The 12590-nt window shown below is 45.7% G+C and overlaps 1 protein-coding gene across 1 annotated transcript; it reads left to right on the top strand.

The window, feature by feature from the left end:
• The first annotated feature begins 668 nt into the window (after nucleotides 1–668).
• Nucleotides 669–9535, top strand: slc34a2a (solute carrier family 34 member 2a). The gene is made up of 10 exons (XM_077013549.1): nucleotides 669–788; nucleotides 914–1057; nucleotides 1288–1399; nucleotides 3818–4013; nucleotides 4614–4709; nucleotides 4982–5069; nucleotides 5301–5468; nucleotides 5553–5669; nucleotides 8132–8256; nucleotides 8709–9535. Exons 1-10 carry the CDS (start codon nucleotides 737–739, stop codon nucleotides 9258–9260), a joined length of 1650 nt encoding a protein of 549 aa, XP_076869664.1. The 5' UTR covers nucleotides 669–736; the 3' UTR covers nucleotides 9261–9535.
• The last annotated feature ends 3055 nt before the right edge of the window (nucleotides 9536–12590 follow it).

Here is a 12590-nt window from a genome sequence, read left to right on the forward strand (position 1 = left end):
CACCAGACCCCTCACCAGACATCACGACCAGACATCTCAACAGACCCCTCACCAGACACCACGACCAGACATCTCACCAGACCCCTCACCAGACATCACGACCAGACATCTCAACAGACCCCTCACCAGACATCACGACCAGACACCACGACCAGACATCTCACCAGACACCGTGTCCAGACATCACGACCAGACACCAGGACCAGACACCTCACCAGACACCAGGACCAAACACCAGGACCAGACACTTCACCAGACCCCTCACCAGACACCATGACCAAACACCACGACCAGACCCCTCACAAGACACCTCACCAGACACCACAATCAGACCCCTCACAAGACACCTCACCAGACACCACAATCAGACCCCTCACCAGACACCTCACCAGACACCACAATCAGACCCCTCACCAGACACCATGACCAGACACCACGACCAGACCCCTCACAAGACACCTCACCAGACACCACAATCAGACACCACAATCAGAACCTCTCTGCCTTCTCTTCAGAATAATGTAGCCTTCTCACTACAAGTATTCATATAGTGTTTCCAGCAAAGTGTTTCACTCCCTGTCTCACTCTGCCTCTGTCTCTCTCTCTCTCTCTCTCTCTCTGTCCATCTCTCTCTGAATCTCTCTGTCTGTCTCTCTCAGATTTGGACACTAAGGGAAGGGTGTTGAGGGTGGTCCTCTCAGTAGGGAAGCTGATTGTCCTCTTGGGTTTGCTGTATATGTTTGTTTGTTCTCTGGATGTCCTCAGCTCAGCATTCCAGCTTGTGGGAGGTACACACACACACACACACACACACACACACACACACACACACACACACACACACACACACACACACACACACACACACACACACACACACACACAGCTTCACCTAACAGTATGTGTTTGCTAGGTAAGACTGCTGGAGATATCTTCCAGGACAACGAGATCTTGTCGAACCCTCTTGCTGGGCTGGTCATCGGTGTGCTGGTCACCCTGCTGGTCCAGAGCTCCAGCACATCTTCCTCTATAGTGGTCAGCATGGTGTCTTCAGGACGTAAGTACAGTCCTGCACCAGGGCAAAGGTGGTGGTGATGAGGATGATGCTGGAGATGTTTACACTGGCGGAGTGATGATGATGGTTATAGTGATGATGTTGGAGATGGTGATGATGGTGATGATAATAGTGGTGCGATGATGGTGATAGTGGTGATGGTGGTGATTATTGTGATGATGGTGGTGACACTGATGAAGATGATGATGATGATGACTTTTCTACCTACACAGTGCTACAGGTCTCCACAGCTGTGCCCATCATCATGGGTACCAACATCGGGACGTCCGTCACTAACACGCTGGTGGCGATGACCCAGGCGGGAGAAAGGGACACATTCCGCAGGTGAGACGGGATCTCCTGGGCCACCTCAAAGCCGTGGTAGATACAACACACCTCCAGATAGATGAAGAAATAGATCAATGGTGGCTAATACGTTCCTATTCATATTTAGAGCGGAACTTTTAAAACAAGCATGGTTGGGTTTTCAAACCCTTCCTGGACGGCACCAGTGCATTAACTTTGTTGGGTTAATGTGTTTACAGTTTTTCTCGATTGTTTACACACATTGTCTGAAAGCATGCCTCATACTCTCAAAACTCTACACACAAATCAGAAAAACACACACACAATGGGCAAAACCCCTCAGTTCTCTTTCAAAATGAAACTTTACAGTCAGAACAATATTATATCTTCTTAAAATGGTATTTTGTTCTCAGATGACACACACAAACCATCATATGAATAGACATTTATAACAACTGGTTGAACACTGATGTGCTCAATGTAAAACACTATGATGAATGGAAAACACTTCTTCTTCATTCATCATAATGACTTAGGCCTTTTTTGTGCAGTGTTACACTTACTACAGACAGGAAATACATAAGTGCATTGTAAAATATTTTAGAATAGTGTTTTTATACTCAGAACACACATATACAGTAACAAATATATTTTATTTTTTCCCACAAAAGCAATGTACACAGTGTACATCCCACCCAACACAAAGTTGCACATACAGTGGTCTACATACACAACAACAGAAGAGTTTACTATATACAGTTACAATTACAGTAAAAAAAAACTATGTTGCATACAATGGCACGCTGGCCAATAATATTCCTTCCCCTCCTTCGTTCGTCTTTTTGTGAGGTTGAATCCAACCTCATCAATGAAGATGAATTGGTGGTCCACTGCATCTACCTCTAGCTCAAAGATTCTCTGAAACACACATGACAGTATCAGAAATAGACATGGAGGAGTCACTATTGTGAAGCACAATCATTATGATTACAATACTGAAATATGTATAATTTATACAGTGTTGAGGGGATACATCAGTTGTGAGATTGTATAGGGCTTACTTGCACATAGTTATATTTCAGTTCTTTGACTCTTTCTGAATTGCGTTCAAAAGGCACCCTGTAGACCTGCTTCATCCACAAATTATTTCTGCGCAAGACACGGTCCAGCGTTGATAATCTCACCCTATCAATATTTTGAAATATCTCGTTGTTTTCTATTATTTTTCTTTGTATTTTCCATAATGTTATGGCATTATTTTCTAGGACCATGTTCAGGATTTCAGTTTCCTATTCAGGAGACAAAAGACGTTTCCGTCCACCTCATGTTGGTAACCTTTCAGTTCTGCAATACAAATAGTAAAATACTGTAAATACTGTGTAGGAACACAAAGTAGGAATACATTTCCCAAATACTTGAAACATACTTTATATTTACAGTCCTACAGAACAGTCCACAGGCAATACTGTACTCATTGAGTACTGTATTGATATGCAGTACTGCAGTTTCCTACTGAGAGTTGATTTCTTACCTGTTCTCATTACGGAAAGTCCGGATGATGGATGCTACAGTGTACCTACTCACATTTGGCTGTACTCTTTGCCCAGCCTCCCTCATTGTTAGACCATAGACCACATGGTCAACCAAAGTGGCTGGGATCTCATCAGAGATTACGGTCCTTGGCCTTCCTCATCCTCGTCCTCCTCCTCTTGCTCTCACTCCTCTGGCTCTCCCTCTGTTTCCGCTGTTGGCATCCATTGCTCCAAAACAGAAGAGCTCACCACCAACAGAAGAGCTTTTGCCATTTTATGCTAAAGCTCTGATTGCTGGTTGTACACATGTGTGACAGGTGTTTGCTGATATGATGAGTCAGTGTGCATAGTAGGACAATTAACTTTAGAATTTTGAATAACAGTGTGTTCCTTGTGAAAACAAGAGATTTTCTTCATGAAAATTATGCCAAATGCAGAAAATTGTGTGTAGTGTTTTGAAAAAAGTGTGTTTTAGAACTGCAATTTGAGTGTAAAGCAGGAATTGTGCTTGTAGTTTAGTAGAATTGGTTCAGGGGGTTGGTGCAATAGTTACATGTTGTGGTCATTGTGTCTCAATTACCAGCATTAGTGTGTTAACAATCGAGAAAAACTGTAATAGTGTAGAGTTCTCTGTGTTTAGGGATGGATTATGCCTATGTCCATCACACAGTCACGTTTCTGTTTACCATATTTAAAATGTTTTAAAGACTTACACACAGTTTTTAACAATCCTCACTGGGCCAATCACAAATGTAGTGGGAAGTGATAAATCCCACCTTTATAATAAATGTGTTACAGTAACGTGTGTTAGGTGTTAGTGTGCGTGGTTAGCGCTCTAAATCTAAAGCCTTGGCATTACTCAAACTGTAACGTTGGTAATCGCAGAGCCTGTTTTGGTGTAACATCCCTCTGGGTTTGCACGCAGGGCGTTTGCGGGGGCCACGGTGCACGATTTCTTCAACTGGCTGTCTGTGTTGGTGCTGCTGCCCTTGGAAGCTGCTACGGGTTACCTGTACTACCTGACGGAGCTCATCGTGAGCTCCTTCCACCTGGAGGGCGGAGACAACGCCCCCGCCCTGCTCAACGTAATCACAGACCCGCTCACACACGCCATCATACAGGTGTGTGTGCGTGCATCTATATATGTGTGTGTGATGTGTGTTCTGTGTGTGTGATGTGTGCTCTGTGTGTTCTGTGTGTGTGATGTGTGTTCTGTGTGTGTGATGTGTGCTCTGTGTGTGTGATGTGTGTGTGATGTGTGTTCTCTGTGTGTGTGATGTGTGCTCTGTGTGTGTGATGTGTGTTCTGTGTGTGTGATGCTGGTTCTGTGTGTGTGTGATGTGTGTTCTGTGTGTGTGATGTGTGTTCTCTGTGTGTGATGTGTGTTCTGTGTGTGTGATGTGTGTTCTGTGTGTGTGATGTGTGTTCTGTGTGTGTGATGTGTGCTCTGTGTGTGTAATGTGTGTGTGATGTGTGTTCTCTGTGTGTGTGATGTGTGCTCTGTGTGTGTGATGTGTGTTCTGTGTGTGTGATGCTGGTTCTGTGTGTGTGTGATGTGTGTTCTGTGTGTGTGATGTGTGTTCTCTGTGTGTGATGTGTGTTCTGTGTGTGTGATGTGTGCTGTGTGTGTGTGATGTGTGCTCTGTGTGTGTGATGTGTGTTCTCTGTGTGTGATGTGTGTTCTCTGTGTGTGATGCTGGTTCTGTGTGTGTGTGATGCAGCTGGATGAGTCCGTCATCAGTGGTATTGCTACTGGAGATCCAGACGCCAAGAATAAAAGTCTCATCAAAATATGGTGCCGAACGTCGACAAACACAGTAACTCTAAATATTCTTAATATTAGATATATATTATTAGTTATATATTAGTTATATAATATATAATATTAGTTATATACATAATATACTTAATATTAGTTATGTAGTTATATTAGTTACATTCTTAATTATTATCCTTAATATTAGTTAAAATATATACAGAAATAGTATAACACTGTAACACTGATAGGTAAAGTTTAGTTATTTAACTGAGAAATTCAACATTTATATTAGTCATTTGATAATTTTTTGATTACACTATAATTGTACAGTCCCTGCAGAACTCTACCATACTCAACTGCACTGGAGACGTTTGCTGGGAGTGGAGGAATGTGTCAGAGACGATAAACATTCAGAAATGTGAGTTAGATCCCCTGCAAGCATCACCAAACACAGCAGCATCCCCAAACACGTGTGCTCTGCACTCACAAGTAGAACTTCTGTAAATGCAGAACTTAATATAGCGACCAGAGTTCTAGAACGTAATATGTGTTCTAGAACTCAACGGACCATAACTCCGCCTCTCTCATTCCTGTTCTCCCCCGTGTCCCGCCCTTCTCTCTTGCTCCGCCCCCGTCTCCATGGCCACAGGCAGTCATATCTTTGTGAGCACAGACCTTTCGGACCTGGCCGTGGGCCTGATCCTGCTAGCCATGTCACTGCTGGTGCTGTGCACGTGCCTGGTGCTCATCGTGAAGCTTCTGAACTCCCTGCTCAAGGGCCAGGTGGCCACCGTCATCAAGAAGATCATCAACACAGGTCAGGGCAGATTGACGTGAGAGGTAAGACCTCCGATTGACGTGAGACGCAAGGCGTCTGATCGACGTGGGCTTTCCTGCGCAGATTTCCCGTTTCCGTTTGCGTGGCTGACGGGATACCTGGCCATCTTGGTGGGAGCAGTCATGACCTTCATCGTTCAGAGCAGCTCGGTCTTCACCTCCGCCATTACACCTCTAGTAGGTGAGCTTCTCCATCCATCCATCCATCCATCCATCCATCCATCAGTACATCCAAAATAATGACATCTGCATTTGTTTGCAGGCCTGTTTGTATCTTAGCTAAAAAAAACCATGTGTGTAGTGAGGACCCATGTGTGTAGTGAGGCCCCATGTGTGTAATGAGTACCCCTGTGTGTAGGGAGGACCCATGTGTGTAATGAGTACCCCTGTGTGTAGTGAGGCCCCATGTGTGTAGTGAGGACTCATGTGTGTAGTGAGGCCCCATGTGTGTAGTGAGGACCCATGTGTGTAGTGAGTACCCATGCGTGTAGTGAGTACCCCTGTGTGTAGGGAGGCCCCATGTGTGTAGTGAGGACTCATGTGTGTAGTGAGGACCCATGTGTGTAGGGAGGCCCCATGTGTGTAGTGAGGACTCATGTGTGTAGTGAGTACTCATGTGTGTAGTGAGGACCCATGTGTGTAGTGAGGACCCATGTGTGTAGGGAGGCCCCATGTGTGTAGTGAGGACCCATGTGTGTAATGAGGACCCATGTGTGTAGTGAGGACCCATGTGTGTAGGGAGGCCCCATGTGTGTAGTGAGGACTCATGTGTGTAGTGAGGCCCCATGTGTGTAGTGAGGACCCATGTGTGTAGTGAGTACCCATGCGTGTAGTGAGTACCCCTGTGTGTAGGGAGGCCCCATGTGTGTAGTGAGGACTCATGTGTGTAGTGAGGACCCATGTGTGTAGGGAGGCCCCATGTGTGTAGTGAGGACTCATGTGTGTAGTGAGTACTCATGTGTGTAGTGAGGACCCATGTGTGTAGTGAGGACCCATGTGTGTAGGGAGGCCCCATGTGTGTAGGGAGGACCCATGTGTGTAATGAGGACCCATGTGTGTAGTGAGGACCCATGTGTGTAGGGAGGCCCCATGTGTGTAGTGAGGCCCCATGTGTGTAGTGAGGCCCCATGTGTGTAGTGAGGACTCATGTGTGTAGTGAGGACCCATGTGTGTAGTGAGGACTCATGTATGTAGTGAGGACCCATGTGTGTAGTGAGGACCCATGTGTGTAGTGAGGACTCATGTGTGTAGTGAGGACTCATGTGTGTAGTGAGGACCCATGTGTGTAGTGAGGACCCATGTATGTAGTGAGGACTCATGTGTGTAGTGAGGCCCCATGTGTGTAGTGAGGACCCATGTGTGTAGGGAGGACTCATGTGTGTAGTGAGGACCCATGTGTGTAGTGAGGACCCATGTGTGTAGTGAGGACTCATGTGTGTAGTGAGGACCCATGTGTGTAGTGACGACTCATGTGTGTAGTGAGGACCCATGTGTGTAGTGAGTACCCATGTGTGTAGTGAGGACCCATGTGTGTAGTGAGGACCCATGTATGTAGTGAGGACTCATGTGTGTAGTGAGGACCCATGTGTGTAGTGAGGACTCATGTGTGTAGTGAGGACCCATGTGTGTAGTGAGGACTCATGTGTGTAATGAGGACTCATGTGTGTAGTGAGGCCCCATGTGTGTAGTGAGGACCCATGTGTGTAGTGAGGACCCATGTGTGTAATGAGGACCCATGTGTGTAGTGAGGACTCATGTGTGTAGTGAGTACCCATGTGTGTAGTGAGGCCCCATGTGTGTAATGAGGACTCATGTGTGTGTAGTGAGGAGCCATGTGTGTAGGGAGGACCCATGTGTGTAGTGAGGACTCATGTGTGTAGTGAGGCCCCATGTGTGTAGTGAGGACCCATGTGTGTAGTGAGGAGCCATGTGTGTAGGGAGGACCCATGTGTGTAGTGAGGCCCCATGTGTGTAGTGAGGACCCATGTGTGTAATGAGGACTCATGTGTGTAGTGAGTACCCATGTGTGTAGTGAGGACTCATGTGTGTAGTGAGGACTCATGTGTGTAGTGAGGACCCATGAGAGTAGTGAGTACCCATGTGTGTAGGGAGGACCCATGTGTGTAGTGAGGCCCCATGTGTGTAGTGAGGACCCATGTGTGTAGTGAGGCCCCATGTGTGTAGTGAGGACTCATGTGTGTGGTGAGGACCCATGTGTGTAGTGAGGCCCCATGTGTGTAGTGAGGCCCCATGTGTGTAGTGAGTACTCATGTGTGTAGTGAGGCCCCATGTATGTAGTGAGGCCCCATGTGTGTAGTGAGGACTCATGTATATAACGATCGGCCTGGATGTTTACTGAGGAATAATGTAGAATTTAAGTGTAGTGAACACTTCAAATCCCACTACCTTTTCACTTCAGTTTCAAGTCAGTGATGTTAAAATCAGATCACATAAAACCACAAAAACCTAAAAATCTAATTAAAATTCATTTTGATATATATTTTTTCATTTCTATAGATAACTTCATGACGTGTTTGTGTGTGTGTGTGTGTGTGTGTGTGTGTGTGTGTGTGTGTGTGTGTGTGTATGTGTGTGTGTGTGTGTGTGTGTGTGTGTGTGTGTGTGTGTTCTTGTTATAAACAGGTATCGGGGTCATAAGTATTGAGAGAGCTTATCCTCTCTCACTGGGCTCCAATATCGGTACCACCTCCACTGCTATACTTGCAGCCTTAGCCAGTCCGGGAGATAAACTGTCAAGCTCACTACAGGTGGGTAGAACCCACACACACACACACACACACCCACACACACACACACACTCTCACACACACACACACACACACACACACACACACACACACACACACACACACACACACACACACACACACACACACATACACACACACACACACACACACACACACACACACACACACACACACACACACACATACACACTCTCACATACACACACACACACACACACACACACACACACACACACACACACACACACACACACACACACACACACACACACACACACACACACACACACACACACACACACACACATACACACTCTCACATACACACACACACACACACACACACACACACACACACACACACACACACACACACACACACACACACACACACACACACACACACACACACACACCCTCTCCTCACCCTGCTGCTCCTCCACCCACAGATCGCCCTGGTCCACCTCTTCTTTAACATGTCGGGCATCGTGCTGTGGTACCTGCTGCCCTTCATGCGTGTGCCCATCTTGCTGGCCAAGGCCCTGGGCGGCGTGACGGCACGCTACCGCTGGTTCGCCGTCTGCTACATCGTGCTGTGTTTCTTCCTCTTGCCTCTGCTGGTGTTCGGCCTGTCCCTGGCCGGCTGGCCCGTCCTGCTCGGCGTCCTGCTGCCCGCCGTCCTGCTGCTCCTCTTCGTCATCTGCGTCAACGTCCTGCGGTCTCGCTGGCCGCACGTGCTTCCTTCCTGTCTGCGCTCCTGGGACTTCCTGCCGCTCTGGGCCCGCTCGCTGGAACCCTGGGACAGGGTGGTCACCGCGGTTACTGCTCACTGTTGCTGCTGCTGCAAATGCTGCCAGATCGCCAATGGCGATGAGGGGGTGGGGCCTGTGAGTAAGGACTGCGAGAAGGACATGCATGACAACCCAGCGCTGGCCAATGACAGAGAAGATAAAGACAAAGACCCAATTGCTCCAGTAATCCTTAAAATGACAGCGTTATAGACTTTGGATTAAATATTATTATTATATAGTACAGTACTGCTTATTTCCCATGTGTACCATGTCATAACATGTCATAACGTGTTTATAACGTGTTTAGAACATGTTTATAACTTGTTTATATCACAACTGAGTGATGCTAGTGACAGGATCAATGTACACCAGAACAAGAAAGAAAAGACATCTCTGAATATTATTTTGTAATTTATATATTTGTTTTTATGTTTTAGTCTTTTTTATTGTAGATGTATGTCGTGTCTTAGGGGGAAAGGCGTGGAAATGTGGTCCATATTGGCTATTGGTTGTTCCATACTAAAATCTGCTTGTTAACAGCTGAAGCTTCTGATTGGAAGTTGTTATAGTTACTTCAGAAGATCACAGTGGAATAAAGTCTGTACAAGGGACAGCAAGCGTTTCCACGTTTAGTTATGCTTGTTGATGAAGGAAGAAGGTAAAGAAATTGTGGATAAATTTACCTTCCTAAATATTATACTGAGACGAGGAGAGACGAGTCTTCCCTGATATTCACTCTGGGCCAGCCACCTCCTACGTAACCAGCCATGGATGAAGGATCAACCCACAGCCCTGTCTAACCAGCCATGGATGAAGGATCAACCCACTGCCCTGGCCCCTCTCACCACCCAGAATTCTCCGCCGCAATGGCTGTATCTCCATGGCCCTGGACTACTATTACTGACCATCAAGAAGTCTTGGACTGAATAAAAATTACATAGAGAACACATGTATATAAATACAAACAAAGATGAGATTTATTTATCATTCCCATCATTTCTTTGTTTATGTATCTCTCTAATTGTTGTTGGTGCCCAGCGTCTGCCAGAGGAGGATGGGTTCCCCCCCTGAGTCTTGGATCCTCTCAAGGTTTCTTCATCATGCCCTTAGGAAGTTTTTCCTTGCCACTGTCGCCCTTGGCTTGTTCACTGGGGGCTAGGACTCGGACACTTGTAAAGCTGCTTTGTGACAACAACTGTTGAAAAAGTGCTATTTAAAGTATATATATATGTATGTGGTAGGTTGACATTGTCATTACTGGAATTGATGATGCAACTGACATCTGGCCAACATCGGTGGAGATCTATTCCATTTAATCTTTCAAACACTGCACCAAATAAACTCTAACGAAACTAACGAAACTGATTCAAAAGCATTTTGGTACCATTTTTCTGGTTGTAGTAAGAGCAGAATAGCAGATGCACTAGTGTTCTCTGCCGTGTCTGAGCGGTCCGGTGCTCTGCAGCTGGGCAGGGAGGTTATGGAGGGGAGGTTATGGAATACACACCTGAAAAGGGGCGGGCCCTGGGCTGAACTCTGGCCCAGCCCACAATCTGCATATGTCCCACAATGCATTGTTTAATACTGCAAAATACAGAATAATGCAGAGTACAGCAAAACAGAATTAAATTTCTGTTGAAAGCTAACTTCAAAACTACAGCAATCTTTATGACTTTATGACTATTTACATTAGTAGTCTATAGTGCACATTATACACTCACCAGACTTTTCAGTAGGTGCAATTTGCTATTACCAGGCTGGGCCCACGTTTGCCTTCAGAACCACATTCATTCTTTGACTGGTGGTCTCAAAGACATGATAGCATCAGGCAGTTGCTGCAGATTTATCATCTGCATGTCCATGGTGTGATTCTCGTGTTCCACCACATCCCAAAGGTGATCTACTGGATTGGGATCTGGCCATTTGAGCACAGTGAACACATCATGTTCAAGAAACCAGTTTCAGTTGATTTAAGTTGTTGATAGGGCATGTTATCCTGCTGGATGTAGCCATCAGAACATGGGGACACTATGGGCATAAAGCCATGAACATGGCCAGCATCAACACTCAGGTAGGCTGTGGTGTTTAATACTCTGGTAGGCTGTGGTGTTTAAAACTCAGGCAGGCTGTGTTGTTTAATACTTAGGCATGCTGTGGTGTTTAAATGAGGCTCAGTAGGTCAAGTGTTCCATAAAAAGATCCCCCTCACCATTACACCACCACCATTACACCATTACACCACCACCATTACACCATTACAGCACCACCATTATACCATTACACCACCACCATTACACCATTACACCACCACCATTACATCACCACCATTACACCATTACACCACCACCATTACACCATTACATCACCACCATTACACCATTACACCACCACCATTACATCACCATTACACCACCACCATTAGACCATTACACCACCACCATTATACCATTACACCACCACCATTACATCACCACCATTACACCATTACACCACCACCATTACACCATTACACCATTACATCATTACACCACCACCATTACACCATTACACCACCACCATTACACCATTACACCACCACCATTACATCACCACCATTACACCACCACCATTACACCATTACATCATTACACCATTACACCATTACACCACCACCATTATACCATTACACCATTTCACCAACACCATTAAACCATTACACCACCACCATTATACCATTACACCACCACCATTACACCATTACATCATTACACCACCACCATTACACCATTACACCACCACCATTATGCCATTACACCATTACACCACCACCATTACACCATTACACCCTTACATCATTACACCACCACCATTATACCATTACACCATTTCACCAACACCATTAAACCATTACACCACCACCATTACACAATTACACCACCACCATATACCATTACACCACCACAATTACACCTTTACACCATTACACCATTTCACCAACACCATTAAACCATTACACCACCACCATTACACAATTACACCACCACCATTATACCATTACACCACCACCATTACACCTTTACACCATTAAACCATTTCACCAACGCCATTAAACCATTACACCACCACCATTACACAATTACACCACCACCATTATACCATTACACCACCACCATTACACCTTTACACCATTAAACCATTTCACCAACACCATTAAACCATTACACCACCACCATTAAACCATTACACCACCACCACCACTGTTGACACAGACTAGGATGGAGCCATGCTATGACGTTGTTTATGTCAAATTCTGAATCATCCGACCAGGCAATGTTTTGAAAATCTTCTGTTTTGGTGAGCCATGCAAGTAAATGCTGGAGTGGCCTGTTCTTAGGTGACAGGAGAGACATCTGCTTTGGTCTTGGGCTGCAGTACCCCATCTGCTTCCAGACTGAGCTGTGCGTTCAGAGATGCTCCTCTGTTTACCTCGGTGGTAATGAAACGTTACTTGAGTTACTGCTGCCTTTCGATCAGCTCAAACCAGTCTGGTCATTCTCCCCA

Source organism: Brachyhypopomus gauderio, chromosome 1 (assembly GCF_052324685.1).
Source record: "Brachyhypopomus gauderio isolate BG-103 chromosome 1, BGAUD_0.2, whole genome shotgun sequence".
Lineage (NCBI taxonomy): Eukaryota > Metazoa > Chordata > Actinopteri > Gymnotiformes > Hypopomidae > Brachyhypopomus > Brachyhypopomus gauderio.